Raw genomic sequence first — 20569 nt, 5'->3', positions numbered from 1 at the left:
TTAGAAAGATGGGACCACTAACAGACACAGCAAGAACACTTATCAATGGCTTGCCTTTTACATTTGTCCATCCATCAGATACAATGGACACCCCATGGTCAGTCCAAGAACTTGTCATTTTATTCAAAGAATGTGATATTTTTGCTTTTTCATGATCAAGGCCAACGGTTCTTGCCTTGTCATACCCAGGGCTCTTGTATCCTTTAGGGGCATCATTTATGGCAGAAACCATTTCGTGCCAATAAGGTGAGCGAAGAACATTGAACGGTATCCCACATGCATAGAGAAACCTGTAAACCTTTGAATCCACATCATTCCTACACTCGTCATCAAGGAAATCTGATATGGTTCTATGCCTTAAAGCTGATGACCTTGTGCCTCCATATCCACTGCCTTGGGAGGATGCTGAAGGAGTTCTTTGTGATTGTGAGCTTGGTTCAAAGAAACCCCTTGATTTTTTTGATTTATATTGGGCTTCCTCCTCTTCCCTTATGTATTTGGCTCTATCCGTTGCTGACACCGCTGGACAAGTTTTGATTCCTATTTGTTTGTCTCCATACCATGGCATTTTCCCGCAGAGGTGTCTTTTAGCACGGGTGTATGAACCTGTGTAATCATTGTTGCAATGGGGGCAATGAAATTTAGTGGTTACACCCCATCTCCCTGTTTCAGCCCTGTTAACATATTTCCACAATGGGGTTTGGTCTTGTTTAGTTTTTTGAGGGTCATGTTCACCCTCCTCCAGTGCCTCCTCACCGGGGTTTTCATCAATTCGACTTTCTCCAGCTTCTTCATCCCCCTCTTAAGTTTGGCCCCTCCGTTTCCTACTCTCCAGCACCATAATAACCATAAAAGGGACCAAGAAGAGGCAAATGCCAAGAAATATAGCCAGGTCCATGGTGTTTGATGTTTGTAGGGTTTTGAATCTGCAAATTAATTTAATTTATTGGGATTAATTAATTTAATTTAAATTCATGATTTTTAAACTAAATAAACTAAATAAACTAAATTACTACCTAACTAAATTAAACTAACTAAACTAACTAAATTACTAAGTTACTTACCTCTTTGCAGGCTTGCTCCTCGCTTCTCCTTGCTCCTTTGCTCTTGCTCTCCAAGAAACTCAACTCAATGAAGTGATAATGAATTTTTTTTAGGCCCATTGGGCTTTTAAAACAATTTTTTTTTTTTAAATTTAATTTTTTTCGGGTCTGCGGAATTTTTTTCCGTCGGATTGCTCTCGGCGCCGCCCGAAACGCTCCCGGAGCGATTTTTTAATGTTCGGGAGCGATCGGGAGCGATCGCTCCCGGGCTTAAAATTTCGCTCCGGGAGCGACGGAGCGATCGCTCCCTACAGCGCTCCCGAAAATGGCAGGGAGCGCAAATTTTTTTTTGGGAGCGCGCTCCCGAAAATCGCTCCCGTCCGGGAGCGATTTCGGAAGCGCGCTCCCGAGCCACTCCGGAGCCGCTCCAGCTCGGAGCGCGATTCGGGAGCGGGTTCGGGGGGCGCTCCCTCGCAACTCTGCTATGGGCTGAAGCTGCAAATACCACCGTGTATGTTCAAAACCGATGCCCTCATCAAGCTTTGGACTCCAAGACTCCCGAAGAAATGTTCACTGGTAAGAAACCCGATGTCTCTCATTTTAGAATTTTTGGAAGCCCCATATATTTTCATGTGCTGAAAGAGAAAATAAGCAAATTGGGTGCATCTAGGAAGAAAGGAATCTTTGTGGGCTATAGTGAAAATTCTAAGGGATATAGAATTTATGTGGTTGGTCAAAAGGAAGTTGAGATAAGTCATGATGTCACCTTCGACAAAGATATGGCCCTTAGGAAGATCAACAACCTTCCTATCCTAAGGAAAGACAAAGAAGCTGACATTGGAAATCACGGTGAAAAAGAGGACGAAACATTGCCTGATGTTGATGAACCTATGGATCCTATTGATCATCCTCCTCATGAGCCCTCCTCCTCCAAAAGGAGACCCTCATGGCTTAGGGAGACTCTCGAAGATGCCGAGAGACACATTGCACCAAGGGGGACTTTTCGTGAAAGCAAGAAGCCGAACAGGTATCAAGGATATTTGACCGCCATGAGCACTATCATTAAAAATGAGCCTTTATCATTCGAAGAAGCCGTGAAGCAGCAAGTATGGAAGGATGATATGAATGAAGAATACGAGTCAATTATGAAGAATGATGTCTGGGATGTGGTCCCTAGACCCCAGGACAAATCAGTTGTCACTTCTAAGTGGCTCTACAAAATCAAGCATGGAGCTGATGGAAGTGCAGAAAAGTTCAAGGCTCGCTTTGTTGCTCGAGGCTTCTCTCAAAAGGAAGGTGTAGATTACGATGAGATATTTGCACCTGTTGCCTGATACACCACCATCTGCTCGATCATAGCCCTTGCTGCCTCGCAAGGATGGAACCTACATCAGATGGATGTCAAGACCGCTTTCTTGCATGGTTCAATCAAAGAGCAATTCTATGTGGAACAACCTGAGAGATTTGAGGTTCATGATTGGGAATCGCATGTATGCAAGTTGAAGAAAGATCTCTATGGGTTGAAGCAAGCACCCCGGGCTTGGTATGAGAGGATCGATAGCTATCTGATGAAGCTGGGATTCACTAGAAGTGAAGTCGATCTAAACCTTTACTTTAAGGTTGAAAATGATAAACCTCTCATTCTGGTACTTTATGTGGACGACCTCTTTTTGACAGGTGCAAACCCTTTCATTCACAAATGTAAGAGGGAGTTGGCTTCTGAATTTGAGATGAAGGACCTAGGACCGATGCACTATTTCCTAGGGTTGGAGGTCTGGCAAAAGGCAGGTGAAATTTTCCTCTCTCAAGGAAAATATGTTGTGAAGATATTGGAAAAATTTGGGATGGTGGATTGCAAGCCTGTGACTACTCCGATGGAACTTAACTTTAAGAAGTTATGTGGTAGTGCTGTTGGACCCAGTTTGGGAAACGCTTCTGAGTATCATTAACTCATAGGAGCACTGATGTTCTTGGTGAACTCCTATCCGGACATATGTTTTGCAGTGAACACATTGAGCCAGTACATGGTTGAGCCTCATCATATACATTGGATTGCTGCCAAGAATCTTTTGAGATATCTTCGGGGCACAATCACTCATGGACTGAGATACACTGTCGGAAATGTGAGGCTGCATGGTTATTCTGATGTTGATTGGGCTGGCAGTGTGGTGGATCGCAAGAGCACTTCTGGACGCTGTTTTTCTTTGGGTTTTGCTTCGATATCCTAGATGAGCAAGAAGTAGAAATCAGTTGCCTTGAGCACCACCGAGGCCGAATACATAACTGCTAGTATGGCCTCCTGTGAAGCTGTCTAGTTGAGGAAGCTCTTCAGTGAGCTATTTGGACATGTGCTGGATACCACCGTGATCCTCTGCGACAACCAGAGTGGGATTCGATTATCAGAGAATCCTGTGTTTCATGATCACTCCAAGCATATAGATATCAGGTACCACTTTATCCGGGATATGGTACAACGAGGAGCAATAAGGCTCCATCACATTGGGACTGATGAGCAGGTCACCGATATTCTGACAAAGCCCCTGGGGAAGGTCAAATTCTTGGCCTTCCGAGAACGACTTGGAGTCGTGGAGAGACCCTCTTATGAGGGTCCTGTATGAGATGGACATTGAGCTCCGGGAGCTCCAGGGGGCTTGGGGTACTTCTTAGAGCGGTGAGCAACCATAGGGTGAGCGGTTCAACCTTCCCTTAGTGGTTTGCTGTGTAGAGGGTGAGTGGTTCAGCCTTCCCCTGTGATACCCCTTGGCGACATGTAGGCAGGACTAGTGGTTCATCCTTCTTCTGCTGAGACATCCTACCCATGCAGTTTGGGACTCATGGGAAGTACCTCTCATTTGGCCAATGAGTAGGGAAATGAGGATAGGGACTATAGTACTATCGATGAACGCATCGTGTACTACCGTACTCCCTATGCTAGGATGACCGATATTGATTTGGGATCAATGGGAATTGACTTCGAGTCAGTAAGAGTGGTATGAGACACTCTCTTTTGATTGGGACTGACTTCGTGTTAGTAGAGAATGGTATGATACATTCTCGATCACTTATTCTTATTCATAGTTCAACAAAGCAGAGTAGTGCATTGATGGCAGAGATAGTATAGATTGGCAGATGGATTAGCAAATGGAGTTCTCCCTAGTTGAGAGGGAGTGTTAAAATTGGCAACTAGGGCCAAACTCCACATGGGTCATCTTATTTATGGCAGCTGATATTTTTCGTGGATTCCTCTCTCCGAGAGGTGTAGGATTTATCTAGAGATCATTCGATTTTGACATGTAGAAATGAAGTTATGAATTTATTTTGATTATGAACAAATTGTCAAGGTTGGCCAACAAATTTATGTAGGCTCAGAAGCCCAATAGTCACGTCTATTCATCCTGAATGTTGCATATAAGTAGAAAGTGACTTAGCCTCATGTGGACACACTCATCTTCACACATCTCTCTCTCTCTCCTCATTGATTGGGTATGGATTTCCGAGCAACAACTCTCTCCACACGTGCGAAGGAAAGGAAGGCTAAATTTATGTTTTGGACATTGACCAGGTTTGACAGAATTTCCAAATTGTTGTTTTCACTGCGTTGACCATGCGTTGACCACCTTTGATTGCGTTTTTGTGAGGGTTATCTTTGATTAGGCAGGTCGCATTTTTGGGCACAGAAATCGAGGCAAACCATTGACTATTTGACCAGTGTTGACTGTGGTTAGGGATGATCGAAGGTTGACTGTTTGACCAAACTTTGACTAGGCTGAATTTGACTGTTTTGAGGTTTGATTCATCTTGTTGTTTGGAGACTGAAGTTGACTGAAGTTGATCGAATTATTGAGGGTCAAATCTGTCCTGTTGACTAGCGTTGACTTTTCTGGGTAGCGCTCTTTTGCTGCTCTTATAAATTATCAGATTTGTAAATTGTAGTATCTTTCTCTGTTGAACTATTGAAGACTATAAGAAGAATTGATCAAGGGTTTCCCCACATTGGGGTTTGTCCCTGGCTGGTGCCACATCTTGTATCCTCTTGTCTTGGCTTGTCTTCTACTGTTTATGTGATGTTCTATCTGCATTTTACTATCATGTTGATGTGATTGCTAAACTGGATATTGATATTGGGCTAATAAAGAGATTGAAGTAAAAATTGCTCTAAAGCATAGAACATACCATTGTTGCCTAAATTTAACAAAAAATAATTAATCCCCTCTTGTGTCAATTAATTAATTTTTTTGGCAAAAATAAAATTAAATCCTAAGTCAGAAAATTAATTAATTTAGAGTCAAAAAATAAATTCTAGAGAAATTAATTTTTCCAAGTGGAAAATGATAAAAAAATTGGTGGGTCAAAAATAAGTTAATTTTTGGAGGTCCCCACCAAGGCAAAAATGGATATTTTAAGAAAATTTGAGCCGTTAGACTTTGGTGGTTAAATCAAAGTCAATTTTTTGAGGAAATTAATCCAAAATATTTATTTTTGGATTAATAAAAAATGGTTTTGATGGGAAATTCGAAAATTTCTACAAAATAAATATTTTCGACGACATAGATTAAAAGATGATCAAATATTTATCAATGGTCAAGATTACTTTGATGGGGATCAAGCCAACTAGCCGTTATTTTCCACTTGGAGAATTTATCTATAAATTAGAAGCCATTTGCTTCTCAAGTCACGATGATGAAAGCTCTGACTCTAGTCGATGTAATTTTGTAACGCTGGTTTTGTTCCACTGATCTGCTCGGAACGTTTGAAATATCATAATAAAAGACTTTGGGTTTTAGTTCATAATGTTCTTTATTTGATGGTCTATGGTATGTGTTGGGTATGTGCTTTCCTATATTGTGCTTAATTTTTTTTTAAGCTTGTTTATTCATTAGATGGTGATAAGAGCATTCTATTGATAGATTTTGGGTCTATCTTAGGTGATCTCATTCGCCATATGTCTAACAAGTTTTCTTGAAGAAATATATAGAGTTTGCAGGTTCTCCTGCCCTTGGGCTCTAAGTTCACAGACTTTGGAGTTGCGCTGACCTTGTTTGGGCTCCGGGTATTTCATATGGTTTTCTTATTTCGCTAAGAGTGTGGGAAATACCATAATTTTCAAAACACATCTGATCTATTGTCATTATTCATCATTTAAAAAATTATTTACTCAAAATTCTTTTATATTCACAAGCATTGTATATTTGTATAGATTTTGAAAATTAATTTTTGTAGAATAATTTTTTCTAACCCTTGCTTTGCAACTATTTGGGGTTTGGGGTTTATTTTGAATTTTTTGTATATATTGGGGTTTTGGGTATTTTTATTTTCATTTGTGCAGGTGAGATCCAAGTTATTTCAAGAAGATTTGCTGGGGTTTGAGCTAGATCTAGGCCCTTGATGCTAAGATCTAATCTCCATTTTTTTTGCAAGGCCAACGTCAAGGAATTTTGCAGTGATTTGGGTGATTATTGAAGATCTGAAGCAAGTAATAAACTTTTGTGAGGGTTTCAAATTTTTTTGGGCCTCCAGGCCCAACATGGCCCTCTCCCAACCTAGTCATAGGCCAATTTTGGCCTTTTACCCTTAGTCGTGGGCCTAGTTTCCCTATCCATCAAGACCTAAGGGATTTTCTCTCTGACCGTAGGCCTATTAGGCCTTGCGACAACCTCTTTTGGCCTCTTAGGCCTCGTCGCAGGCCCTTTGGGCCTCCCCCTTGTTGATTTTTGGGTAGCATCGGATGTGCTCTAGCTTCGAAATTTTGTGGAGGGGCTAGAACACATGATATCTCCAAGACCCAAAAATCGTTTGGTGAAATTCCACTCGGATTGTATTTTATTAAAATAATTAATATTTTTAATGGAGTTCCTAAGTCTAAACTTAGGAAAATTAAAATATTAATGGGTATTAATGAAAATATGGGTGAGAAGCTTCTAAGAGACGAGGATCAAGTCTAATTTAATCTTAGTCGTTGATTAGAGATTAGATCACGATCATTGATTTCTCAACAAGAAACGTATAAATGGAGGTTTGGGGTCAGTTGGAGAACACACACATAGAGATTGAGGAAATCGATTTTCTGAGGTGTGAAGTTGTCACGAGGGAAATCGATTTTCTGAGGTGTGAAGTTGTCACGAGGGAAATCGATTGGGGAGATCTTGTAGCTGAGGGGCAGTGATAGTTTGGGAATACAGACAGAGAAGTGGAGAGAATCTTGTGGAGGCAGCGCAATAGCCAGGAGAGTTGACGCTTGGCCAGTCTGGGCCCACGCAGCCTTGACGCAGAGCCAGAAGGGCCAACACAGAGGGAGAGAGCTGCCTTCCACGCAAAGAGCTGGAACTACTGGAACAATCAGAAAAGCTGACGCAGTGGGTAGAAAAGCTGACGTAGAGTTGACACAGAGCCTCAAAGAGCTCCACGCAATCACTGCGAAGGGGCAGTGCAGTTGTCGCTGGGGCCAGCCAGTTTTGTTGTTGGATCAGCCGGAATCTGCCGGGTGAAGTGAAGTAAAACTCACTCAAGTTTTTTGCCATTGTATTTCTCTGTCACTGGTTTGCCGGGAGAGCAACCAACATTTGTATTCAGAACTTCTGCTTAATAATAGAAAACCCTTAGAGTTGCTGCACCAGTTTTCTCGCATTGGGTTTTTCTAGGGACGTTTAGTCCAAAAATAATTGTGTCCTTTGCATGATTGTCTCATTTATTTTTCAGTACTTGATCTGTATATTGGTGTAGGCTGCAGTGTATTTGCATTAATATTTTCTTAATATTTCTGAAAATAACTTGTTAAATGAAAAACACAAGTAGGTAATGCAAGTCAGTTTACCGCAGTAGGATTTCTGGTTTGTTAGATTCAAACTTTTTCACACCCCTCCCCTCGACCCCTTCCTTATCCCTCCGTCAACCCTCTTTCTCCCCTGTTGCGGCCTCCTCTGCCCTTGGCCTACCTTCCGCTAGCCTTTTCTCCCTCTGTCATGGCCTCCTTCCCTTCCTCCAACCCTTGACCTGTTCTTTCTCCTAAGCCGCAACCTCTAAAAGGTCTACGACAACCTTCTAAGGCCTCTCCACCCTTCCCTTAGCAGTGTGACAACCCTTTTAAGGCTTGTCGTGAGCCTCTTTGGCTCTCTTCCTTAACGCAGGCCTATCTAGGTCTTTTCTCCTTGCATTTTGCCCTCTCCTCCCCCGAGTTGCTTCTGTGGGTGATCATTTATTTTCTGAGCTACTAATTGGTGTGTTTTGCAGTGGTTTTGGCACAAGTGTGTAATTGCAGGTGGTTTCTCTTCATTGGAGAAAAAATTGGCAAGTTCTCCAAGGTCATAAGGCCTAAGGGTTTGATCTCATAACCCTCCTTATATCACTGTTTTGCTACAAGAAGTTAATCATCTCATAATAGTGATAAAACACTCATAAAGGTGTCCTAAAAATAATTCATAAATTGCTTCACACACTAAGGAATTTCATTGTGTCATGCTCTAGTGATAATAATTGCTCATTGTGGAAAGTGATGTTTACATTAAGTTGCTTTTGGTGAAGTATCTAACATTTGTTTTCTTGTGAAGTTCCATAATTCTTAACTGTGCACATAAACTCACTCTCTAAAGCACTTTAATCTCAAGTAGCATCGTGTTGAGTTATTTGGACATCCTGTGTCTTGAGGGAGATCTAATTGTTTCTATCACTCTAATTGGCATTGAAGTAATTTGTTCCAATTGTGTTTAAAAGAATATCATTGAATGTCTCTTGAGCAATTGAGAATCTAATTGGTAATGGTTGTGATCTAATTACGACATTGGCATCTAAGATCTAAGTGTTCTCAACTTGAGGATTTGTTGAAAGTCTCTTGAATAATTGGCATTAAGGAATCTAATTACAATTATTTGGAAAGCTTCTAAGAACATTGACAAATCTTATTGCCTCTTTTGAGTAATTGTCATTGGCACTTTATATTGTCTCATTGGCTAATTGTTCTAAGTGGATAAGTGCTCTAGTTTCCTTACTTCTTATCATTATTATCATTTCTTAATTATATCTTTGTGGATGATAATTTTGTCTTGAGCATCATTGTGATGAGCATCTATCTTGTTGAGTACATCTTGATATCTTGTTGGCACTTGTTAAATTGACACTTATTCTTGTGGTTGAGATTGTTTCTTAAATACCATTGTTAAATACTTGTTGTCATAACTCAAGATCAATTATTAATTAAGTACTTAAAGGAGCACTAAACAATCTCACCTTAAGAATCACTCAACAATCTTGTATCAACATCCTAAGACTAGCCTTGCATTTAATAGTGTACCTCCAAGCATAAGCTTGGTTGGTAGTGAATAGGACCACCTTTCTCATCTAGCTTGAGGAGCCTAGCACCTCTTTAGTGGTTAACACGGTGACCTTGTAGTTGTTAGAGCCATAGACTTTGCAGTGCCGTAGGCATCGGGTGGCTAGTACCTAAGGGGAGGTATCGTTAATCAAGCCTCTGCTTGCTTCCCCTTGGCCTCTTTCTCACAACCTACTCTAGAGACTAGCTTCAAAATAGTTAAGAGGAAGGATACAATTAGAGTAGGCATCTAATTAAAAGCAATCAAGATTCTTGCATCACACCTATGTTATAGGATTTGCATAGCATATAGGATAGTTAAGCATTGAAGCAATGGTTGTTCATCTAGTCATTTGATCCATAATTGATCTAAAGCAAGTAAGTTCACTCCACGAGGCACTGGTTTCAAAGTAATTTAATCTAATCTCTAAAATCTTGCTAAATCAACCTAGTGGCTAGGCCATTCAATCGTGTCTCCCAGACTCTGTTGCCAACTTGTCTTTCGTTTCCATCTTCCTTAGGGACTACCCCCCATAGCTTGATGTTGGGAGACAGCTAGAGCGGAGAGGTTGGGGATCAAGGTGACAACCCCCGACTTGAGTCGTTGTCGCACCGTGCCTGTACAATCTGAGTGACAACATAACTTTGGTTTAGGAGTTCTGGGTCAAAACAACTTTTTGACTTATAAAATCAAATTGTAACTTCTGCATAAAAACATAGGGACAACAATCTATTAGGCCCAAATCAGCCACCCAATGAGTGCAGAAGCACTCATTGATCACAAATATAGGGGTAGGGAGGTTAGAGGATGTTAAATAAGTTATTAAAACCCTCTTTCTAATCTATAACAACATCTTGTCATCATTTGGTCTACACCCCATGGGCTTAGCTTCTAATCTTAGATTTGTATGTCAATTTGTAATTTATAACAATCAATTGGTTTGTCTATTTTATAGTTGGCATGAGAGTAATAGGTGCTTTAGAACATTATATTTTAATATTTTAACAGTGTTGAGGTTACATTGAATTAAGATCATAATATAGCTATAGTAGGTGCTTTAGCACATTACAAATGAAGATTTTAACGATGTCAGGGTTTTATTGCATCAAGATCATAATACACCCATTTTCTCTTCACTTGGATCAATAATCATTGTCTACAATGTTTAGACTGAAATATTCATTATAGTTAGATTTTCAATGTTTATGAATTGAGAGCACCTCTTTTGCTTTTTAATGAGATAGTGATTGTATTTTGCTAAGGAAATGCATCTTTATGTGAACATTTTGTACCATATGTATATGAGTAAAATATTTATCACATCTTTCTCAATGGTACAACCAAACATAATGCAATAACATTATTGTATAGGATCGATTGTTAATTGGCTTATTGGTAATTTAGTAGAGCTTTGATGTAATCTTCATTTTCCTTTATCTATATTATTGTAGATGATCATGTTCAAGCTGCAATTGCAAACCTTAGAGGGGAGTTTGGGGATCAACGTGTGTGGGTATCTACCATTGAACTTCTGTTTTAACACTTTGTTTATACTGTTGTGCTTATACTTTTCTATCTTAGATGATATAAAGCATAATATAGTTGCTTTTAAACAGACTTTGAAAGTTGGTGTAATATGTGTTGCAGGGAACAACTTGTGATGTAAGAGATGGGGAGAATGTTCGTGCATTAGTTGATTTCACAAAGAAAACCATTCGCTATATCGACATTTGGGTATGTTCTAAAATTATATTTGGATGCTTGACCTCCTTAGTCTCATTTGACCAATTTTGATTATAAGATTGTACACTTTTATTTTGGATTAAAAAAGTTTCTTTTTTATATTTATTTTTATTTGATTAGAATATGCATGATATATTGCAATTTTTCATTATAAATCACTATATTTACATCAAGAAACCAAAGAGCAGTTACGTAAGATTCCCTTCCTACATAAGTGAAGGGACCTAGCATGCTCAACTTCATGAGTGCAAGGACAAATTTGAGGCATCTTGCTTTTGGGTAGCAAGTAATTATCACATGGTCATTTTGTAGATGACTAAACTGTTGAAGAAAGTGTAACTAGGTTCGGTCTTCATAAATGTAATTTTGATCTTTGTACTTGTAAAAGAAAATAATTATTATTTTTGTCATTATCAAGAATGGGTTTCTTGCCCATTTGATAGGTCAAGCACATGTTTAAGTGCTTCTAGGAAAGTCAAAGAGTCAATGTAATTATTGAAGACCCATGTGGGCATGTTACACTATGTAAATCTATGTATTAGAGTCAAAGAAATATGTCAAAGAAGATCCTCCAAAGCAAAGACAAGTCTCCTCTTCAAGTCGGCTCAAGAAATGAATTTTTATGCACAAATGTCAAGTCGGCCTCACCAGTTGATCAAGTCGGCCTAAAAGGAGGGACAAACTCCTATATATAGGGCAGTACAACCTCACCATTAGACCATCAAATTATCTCTGAAATCAACGAAGAGAAGAGGCAAGAAAGAGGTGCAAAAAAGAGCAAGAAAATTACTTCTAGGGCAGCGAAGAAGAGAGGAAAGAAATCCGAAGTTTGGGACCGTTTTGGGCTTCTCTTTGTCACATGTGCGAAGGCAAAGGACCTTCTATTGCTGCAACAAGTCAGAAATTGCAGCCCTACAAGAGGCTTCGGTTGGGCTAAAAAGAGGTCTCAAATAGGCCTCCATACCAAGCGAAGTGGGTCCCATCTCAAGTGAAGGAAAGGAGCAAGCTAGAAGGGCAATCTTGTGCCCTAGATCAGCCATACATGCGAAGAAAACATTGCAGCAGTAAGGGTTAAGAGGATCAGCCTCTAACCTCAAGGACATACCTCAAGAAAGGCCTCATTCTCCAGCTGAAGAATCAAGGAGAAGGAAAACTGCAAAGTGAAGTAAAGAAGGAAAGAAGGACACCATGGAAAAGGTCCCTAAAGAGACCTAGGGTTTCTGCAGTTGCCCGGAAAAGTGCTGCCAGTTGCCGCAAGGAGTCTGAAGGAAGAGATCGAGGTGAAACTCAGAAGAAGGCATCAATTGAAGGACAAAGAAAGAGAGACTGTCTTGTGCTTGGATGATCTATTGGTCAAGGGTCTAGGGTTTGACATTTGTCAATTGAAGATTCAATAAGAGAAATTTGCAGAAGGGTTTTCCTCTCTAAGAGAGAGGTTTTTCCCTGGCTGAGAGCCAACATCTTGTGTTCTTGTCTCTTTTGTTTTGGTTAATGTTTGATGAAGTAAGAGAACACACGCTAATAGTAATACAAGAAGATTGTGCTAATAAGAAAAAATAAAATACTTCACAAATTGTTATCATCGTCAGAAGAATCTCATCATACCTAGATGCCCTAGATTCTTCAACATGGTATCAAAGCTAAGCTGACACATCAAGGAAGGGCATCTCAAGAACACATAGAAGGTTGAAGCATCAACTCTACAAGCAAGAGGTCTAGATCCATCAAGAAGGACTACCAGCCTGGGAACAAAGAAAGAAGAAAGCCTTTCATCTAAAGGCTTCTACAAGAAGGTTCATCCAAGAAGGCTTTACATCAAAGACTCATCATCTTCAAAGGAAGGTACTCAAATGTAGACTCATCATTGAAGATCTCCATATCTACACAGTGAGAAAGTTTTCATCACCAAGCAAATCTCTTATAAGGCCCCTTGAAGGAAGCATCTTGAAGAACTCCAAGATTTAAGAACTCAAATCGTCAAATCTTCAAGGAAGCAACAAGATCTCTTCACAACAACTCTCTCATGTAAGTATTTTGATGTCCTCTTCTGAAAATATAAAAATGTCTTTTGCAAGGAAAGCAACAAATTGGTTGGGATTGCTAATTTCCTTGCATGGAAAAAGAGCACTGATCTACTTCTCAAAGAGAATGAACTTCTGGACTACATCAAAGGGAGTGTCACTGTTCTTGCTAAGGAACAAACTCAAGCCCTAACAAAGTATAATAAGGATGAAATTAGGGCTCAAAGGATTATGATAGAATACATCAAGGACCCTCTCATTCCTTATGTTTCCAAACTTGAAACATCTAAAGAAATCTATGATAAACTGGTGGAGCTATTCTCAGTTAGTACCACTGGAGAAGTGATATCGTTGCGTAATGAACTATATAAAATGAAGATCTCAAAGGAAGAAGGAATAGCTCCTTACTTATGAAGGTCTCATCTCCAAGGAAGAAGGAATAGCTCCGTACTTCATGAAGGTCTCTGAGATGAGAGACCAGCTGCAAGAACTAGGAGAAGTTATGTCAGACAGAGAAATGACAACTGTGGTGCTCAATGCATTACCTGAGGAATGGGGCAACTTCACATCAAGTATATATGCCAAGAAGGAAGCTACCCCGTTGAATGAACTTTGGTCTCTATGCAAAATTGAGGAGACTAGACTCAAAGCCAAGGATGATGTGGGATCGAAGGAGTAGGCATTTGGTGCTATGGCCAAGAGAAAAGGGAAATTTGGCAAGTTTGGTCCACAGAGAAAGGGTAAAAGAGATATGTCCAAAGTCCAATGCTTTGGCTGCCAAGAGTATGGACATTATAAGAGGGATTGTCCTAAGTTCAAGAAGGACAACAATAAGAGGAAATGAGAAGAAGCCCACATTACCCAAGAAGTGAAAGAAGAAGAGAAGAAGCAGAAGGAGGAGGACGCTCCGGATCTCTACTATGACAGAAGATTAACTTCTTCACATAAGTCTTCTTTAAAGTTTTGGGTATCATAGGAACATGTAGCAGTAGGATAGAATGCATGATTTATGAGAATGGCATCTTCAGGAATATAGGAGCATTATGTAGAGATAACTCAGATAAAGATATTCATGTAGGAAGGATGTAGCCATTGAATGACCTCATCAATGCATAAAGGAATGATCACGATCAAGAAGAATCATCTTAGAAGGCCACTATCATCAACAAGGAGGAACATCTGTAGGATGAGGACTACTAAAATCCTCCGATGAAATATTCAATAGAAGGTTCATAATCTTCAGAAAAGGCAGATGTCCAGATGGGAATTCCACTTATGGGGATTCAAGAAAGGATGATATGTAGGCAAGGAAAGATGTAGCAAAGCAAAGGAGATTGAGGTAATCTCAATCTTGGAAGCTGTCAAAGGAAGTTGAGATGATCAAGCAAAGAACTAAGATGAGGTATGTATGCGTCTATGTTTTTCATTTAAAGTCATGTCTCATTTGTATTAATGAGCATGGGGAATTGCTCTAGTAGCATGGTCAAGGACAGGGTAGATCTCCTTCATTGAAGAAAGTGCACAAAGGCATGATTCACTCACTGATAAAGGTCAACATGAGAAATGCCCTCATATGGAGTATGAGGTGGTTGACAAAAAAAATCTATAAAGAAGCATATGAGAGAAAGAGATCAGGGATAAAAGGACACCATGGACACTAGGAATCAACATCCGACAGATTTGTTGAGACATCTCCTGAAAGAAGGCACAAAAGTTTTGATCAAGGAAGAAAAATATCAAAGGAACCTTGACATCTGGAAAGGCTTTGGAGATATGAACATGTAGGATGATGATGATTCAAGCCAACAAGATGTCACGATGAAGAGCCATCTTGTAAGGTACTATTTGATTTATTGCTATGTTTTGATTTCTTATCTGGGTGGATTCACACAGGGCTACTGAAACAAGGGTTGTAAGTGCAAGTACAACTAACATTCATGTGGTGGATGGGATTTCATGAAAGAAACATGATGATAAAGAAGTAGCCATATGACGGAGGTTCCAGATATGTATCAAGAAGGCCACTTTCCATGAAGAAAGAAATGACATGACGAACTAAGAAGGAAAGTGATTGATGGCTGATGCCCTACAAAGAAGAAGCTCAACTGAATTTCATGACATCAAGGAAAGAAAGTGATCAAGTAGCTGAAGGACCCACAAAGAAGAAGTTGCTGATGGAAAGTAGAGTCCCTAGTTGAGAGGGAGCTCTGACAAGTCCCTAATTAAGAGGGAGCTTGGGCACATTCCTTCACAGGAATGGGAATATCTTCCCTAATTGAGAGGGAGAGATAGACACAACATTCTTGTCTTCACTTGGGAAGAAAGGATGGAGGATTATGTAATCATTTGGCATCTGATGCTCTTTGAGGATGTGTAGGGCATCCAAGATAAGAGTAGGCAAGAGGATTGATATTCTTTGAGGGTCTGGAACCCAAGATAAGAATAGTCCTAGAAGGTCATACTCAATGAACACCCGGGTGGGTATGTACCTTGAGAGACAATGATGAAGGTGTCTGTAGTCATTAGTCTCGCCAACATTGTGCTTTGATCTATTGAGAGATAGAGTTGTCAGTCAATGCCTTGCTGTGGAAACAATGTTGGTTACTATGATGCTATAACAGATGGATTGCCAATCCGATTTCTCTTATGTGGATTTTTCAGATTGAAAATGTCCAAACACCTTGTAATGATTTATGAATACCTCCCTAGTTAAGAGGGAGTGTTGAAGAAAGTGTAACTAGGTTCGGTCTTCATAAATGTAATTTTGATATTTGTACTTGTAAAAGAAAAGAATTATTATTTTTGTCATTATCAAGAATGGGTTTCTTGCCCATTTGATAGGTCAAGCACATGTTTAAGTGCTTCTAGGAAATTCAAAGAGTTAATGTAATTATTGAAGACCCATGTGGCATGTTACACTATGTAAATATATGTATTAGAGTCCAAGAAATATGTCAAAGAAGATCCTCCAAGGAAAAGACAAGTCTCCTCTTCAAGTCGGCTCAAGAAATGATCTTTTATGCACAAATGTCAAGTCGGCCTCACTAGTTGATTAAGTCGGCCTAAAAGGAGGGACAAACTCCTATATATAAGGCAGTACGACCTCACCATTAGACCATCAAGTGATCTCTGAAATCAGCGAAGAGAAGAGGCAAGAAAGAGGTGCGAAAAAGAGCAAGAAAAGTACTTCTAGGGCAGCAAAGAAGAGAGGAAAGAAATCTGAAGTTTGGGACCGTTTTGGGCTTCTCTCTGTCACACGTGCAAAGGCAAAGAAGGACATTCTGTTGCTGCAACAAGTCAGAAATTGCAGCCCTACAAGAGGTTTTGGTTGGGCTAAAAAGAGGTCTCAAATAGGCCTCCATACCAAACGAAGTGGGTCCCATCTCAAGCAAAGGAAAGGAGCAAGCTAGAAGGGCAATCTTGTGCCCTAGATCAGCCACACGTGCGAAGAAAACATAGTAGCAGTAAGGGTTAAGAGGATCAACCTCTAACCTCAAGGACATACCTCAAGAAAGGCCTCATTCTCTAGCCTAAGAATCAAGGAGAAGGAAAACTGCAAAGTGAAGTAAAGAAGGAAAGAAGGACACCATAGAAAAGGTCTCTAAAGAGACCTAGGGTTTTTGTAGTTGCTGGGAAGAGAGCTGCCAGTTGCTGCAAGGAGTTTGAGGGAAGAGATCAAGCTGCAACCTAGAAGAAGGCATCAATTGAAGGTCAAAGAAAGAGAGACTGTCTTTTGCTTGGAGGATCTATTGGTTAAGGGTCTAGGGTTTGTCATTTGTCAATTGAAGCTTCAGTAAGAGAAATTTGCAGAAGGGTGTTCCTCTCTAAGAGAGAGGTTTTTCCCTGGTTGAGAGCCAACATCTTGTGTTCTTGTCTCTTTTGTTTTGGTAATTTTTTGATGAAGTAAGAGAACACACTCTAATAATAATACAAGAAGATTGTGCTAATAAGAAAACAGTAAAAGTACTTCACAAATTGTTATCGTCGTCAGAAGAATCTCATCATACCTAGATGCCCTAGATTCTTCAACATGAACCCTCACTCTAGTGTTATCTCGTGACTCAATTGAAGGTAAAATTCATTGCCTTGATATTATTTTGAAAGCTGTTCAAGCAATTGAGTGAAGAAAATGGTGACGTTTGTATCTCGAGCAAGTACTTTTGCACAGGCCTAAGTATCTAGGTATGTAAAAGTTGGCCAAAGTCTCCTTAGACACTTGCTCTAGTGTGGGCAAGTTGCATTTGTAACTTAGCCTAAGTTAGACTTAAGAAAATCACATAATTATTATGTTGGCTTATTGAGCTAAAGTAAACTTAGGAAAAGTAAATTATTTACTTCAGTGATTATGTTTTAATCTCGGCCTTGATCTCAAGTGAGACAAGCCCTAATCTCGGTTGTCAATCACTTGATTAGTGTTAGGGATTTAGCTCAATGTAAAGTTATACAAGCAAGGCTAAGGAGAAGGACTAAACACAGAAGGAGAAGACACACCATACAACATCACACGATTGAAAGAGGCATCTCTGTGAGTGTGTTGGGTTCGAGGAAGGGGGCAGCAAGGAGATCTAGATCAACCAAGGAGGGCTTGATTAGCTAGATCAGTTCCAGTGGTTGTATGTATTTCCTTGATTGGACCATTTTCTTTGGAAGGGAGCCTAGATAAGTTTTGAAAGTTGATGAAGAATTGTAATTGGGTAGATTCTGTTGTGTCATTTAGTTCGTGACTGAGATTAATATATTTTGCTTCCACTGAATTTTATTGTGTTAATGAGCCTAGTTGTGCAATTAATTAGTAGATCTATAATCTGCTAGGAATTAAGTGTTGGGTGTTAGGTTTGTAGTGTTGATTTTTCCTAGTACATCAAAATCAGGTCTATGTCTAATCACGATCATAGACACATTGAAATACACACAACTCCAAGCACTTTGCACAGTGGAAATGTTCAGCAGTGAGATCAATTTGGTACAGAGATCTTTTTGTTAAAGTTTGGCAGCTTAGGGATGAATTTCTCCTAGAAGAAATCATATCTTTCAGTTCTGTTTGAACCACCTATAATAAACTTTCATTTATGACAATTCTAATATGACTTTCCAAAAATAGAAAGTGATATCTCAATCTGGAAGTGACTTTCCAAAAATAGAAAGTGATGTCTAAATGATCAAGGTTGATCTCGACATATGGAATCCACTTTAAAATCAAATCAATTATGATTATACAAGTCAAGAATTAATATTTTTATTTTTACTTGTATTATTATTATTATTATGATACTATTATTTATAAAATAGTCTAAAGTCATTCACCTTTAATAGATTAATAAAAACAAATTCTCTCATGGAATAAGTAAATTAAATTGAGAATCTCTTACTTGGCAAATTGAACCTCTCTCTTGGAATATAATAGTAACTCCACACTTTAAGAGAATGTAACTCTCTGTCACTAATTCAATGTATGGCAAAAGTGTAAGTCGTCCTCATTAAATGCACTTGTAAGTCCCTCATTCAATTCGATTTGTAACTCTCACCAAATATTCTCTCACGTCTAAGTGTAACTCTCTCTCTCCCTAATTTGAATTGTAACTCCTCAAGACAAGTGTACCTCTCTCTCTATTTTTGGGATGAGTTACACTTCTCCTCAACTAACTCCTCCCTCATGGAATTCGATTCTCTTACTATGGGCTCAAGGCATGAATTCATTGTTGAGAATTCAATAAGGCAATGATTATGATTAATTCTCTTTACTTGATAACTGCTTGTGGTTCCTTTTTACTTATTAGCTTTGTTCCTTATTATTATATGTGTGAAGCATCAAACAACTACCAAAAACAAAAGAACAATGACACATAGGCTGCAAGCCAAGGCAAAACCTCTCCTCTTGAGAGGAAAACCCTTAAATCTCTTCTCTTCCTTATAGATTCTTCAATTGATGAATTCCATGACCTTAAGACTGAGACCAATACCCTCCAAGACCAAGACCAACCTCTTTGAATGATGTGCCAACTTTGATCTAGTCAAACCCAGTGAAATCTCTTCCAGTAGCACCTTTTCGACCTCTTGTTGCAAGATTTTCGGCCTCCTACTGCAGATTTGAAATTTCAGCCTCCCAGCAACTGCTGCTGCCACACGTGGGAACTTTGATCTTCTTCTAGAGCCCTCCTATGACCTTTGCTTGCTTTTCCCTGACTTCGAGAGCTTGAGAGTGATCCTTGGTGACCTTCGCTTGACCTCTTTGCCTCCTTTTCTCCAAGATCAAACTTGTAGATGGATGCCCTAGGTCAGTTGCAGAAACCCTAGTCCTCTTTAGCATGTGTGGGAGAAAGATAGCCCAAACATAGAACTCCTTCGTCCTTCTCCTCCTTTGTTGCCTCTTCCTTCCTTTTCCTTTGCTAGAATGAGTGATGAGAGAGTGTGTTTCAAGGAGGATGAGTCCTCTTCTATATATAGGCTTCTTCAAGGGTGGACGTGGTTCCTCCTTTAGGCCGACTTCCTAGCGGCCAGGTCGACTTGGTCTTGGAGGGTATTCCGACACTTTTAAAGAGAAAAATAATTTTTTTTACAAGTTACAATGTGCACAGTGGGGTCTTCAACTTATGATAGTGACTCTTTTGACTTCTTGACATAGGACAAACCCTAGAAGCACTCAATGGGTGCGTGGCCTATAAAATAAAAGACCTTGAGCATGAAACTCATGCTCCAAAAATAATAATAATACCTAATACCCTCCAAGACCAAGACCAACCTCTTTGAATGATGTGCCAACTTTGTGTTAGTTTTTGGTAGCATCGGAAGTGCTCTAGCCTTGAAAATTGGTGGAGAGGCTAAGGCACTTGAGTTCTAAAGAACCTATAAACCGTTTGGTGAAATTCCACCTGAATTGTATTTTATTAAAATAATTAATATTTTTAATGGAGTTCCTAAGTCTAAACTTAGGGAAATTAAAATATTAATGGGTATTAATCAAAATATGGGTGAGAATGATCTAGAAGGCGGATCAAGTCATGTTCTAATCTTAGCTGTTGATTAGAGACTTAATCTCGGCCGTTGAAGACTCAACAAGAAAAGTATAAAATGGAGGCTTGGGGTTCATTTGGAAACAGAGAGAGAGAGAGAGAATTGACCAGTAGTTCGATTTCTGGGGCTAGGAAGCTGAGAAATTCGAACTAAGTGATCACTCAGCAATCGAGGGGCAGTGAGAATCCGGAAGGACTTTTTGGAGAATACTGACAGAGAGGAGGAGAGAGCTTGGAGAGAGGCAGCACAATAGCTGGGAAAGGCTGACGCTGGGCCAGTCTGGGCCCACGTAGTCCCTACGCAAAGCCAAAAGGGTCAACGCAGAGCAGAAAAGCTGTCTGTCACGCACAATCCAGAACTGCCGGGAATAACTGGAATTGCCGAAATAACTGGGATAGTTGACGCAGAGGGCAGAGAAGCTGATGCAAAGCCTGAAAGGCTGACGCAG

The 20569-nt window shown here is 39.7% G+C and overlaps 1 protein-coding gene across 2 annotated transcripts in view; it reads left to right on the top strand.

The window, feature by feature from the left end:
* Positions 1-20569, top strand: part of LOC149232017 (chlorophyll(ide) b reductase NOL, chloroplastic-like) — a 345384-nt gene that overhangs the window by 33194 nt on the left and 291621 nt on the right. For both annotated transcript variants that reach the window (XM_089376419.1, XM_089376417.1), the window contains exons 3-4: positions 10798-10859; positions 10994-11080. In XM_089376419.1, coding sequence (XP_089232545.1) covers positions 10798-10859; positions 10994-11080 — 149 coding nt within the window. The remainder of the gene's footprint in view (positions 1-10797; positions 10860-10993; positions 11081-20569) is intronic.

Source organism: Pinus tabuliformis, chromosome J, assembly GCF_031772625.1.
Source record: "Pinus tabuliformis cultivar Carrire ecotype Pingquan chromosome J, CPIR1, whole genome shotgun sequence".
NCBI classification, from domain to species: domain Eukaryota; kingdom Viridiplantae; phylum Streptophyta; class Pinopsida; order Pinales; family Pinaceae; genus Pinus; species Pinus tabuliformis.
The sequence above is the reverse complement of the archived record's forward strand: the minus strand, read 5'-3'. Positions and strand labels throughout refer to the sequence as shown.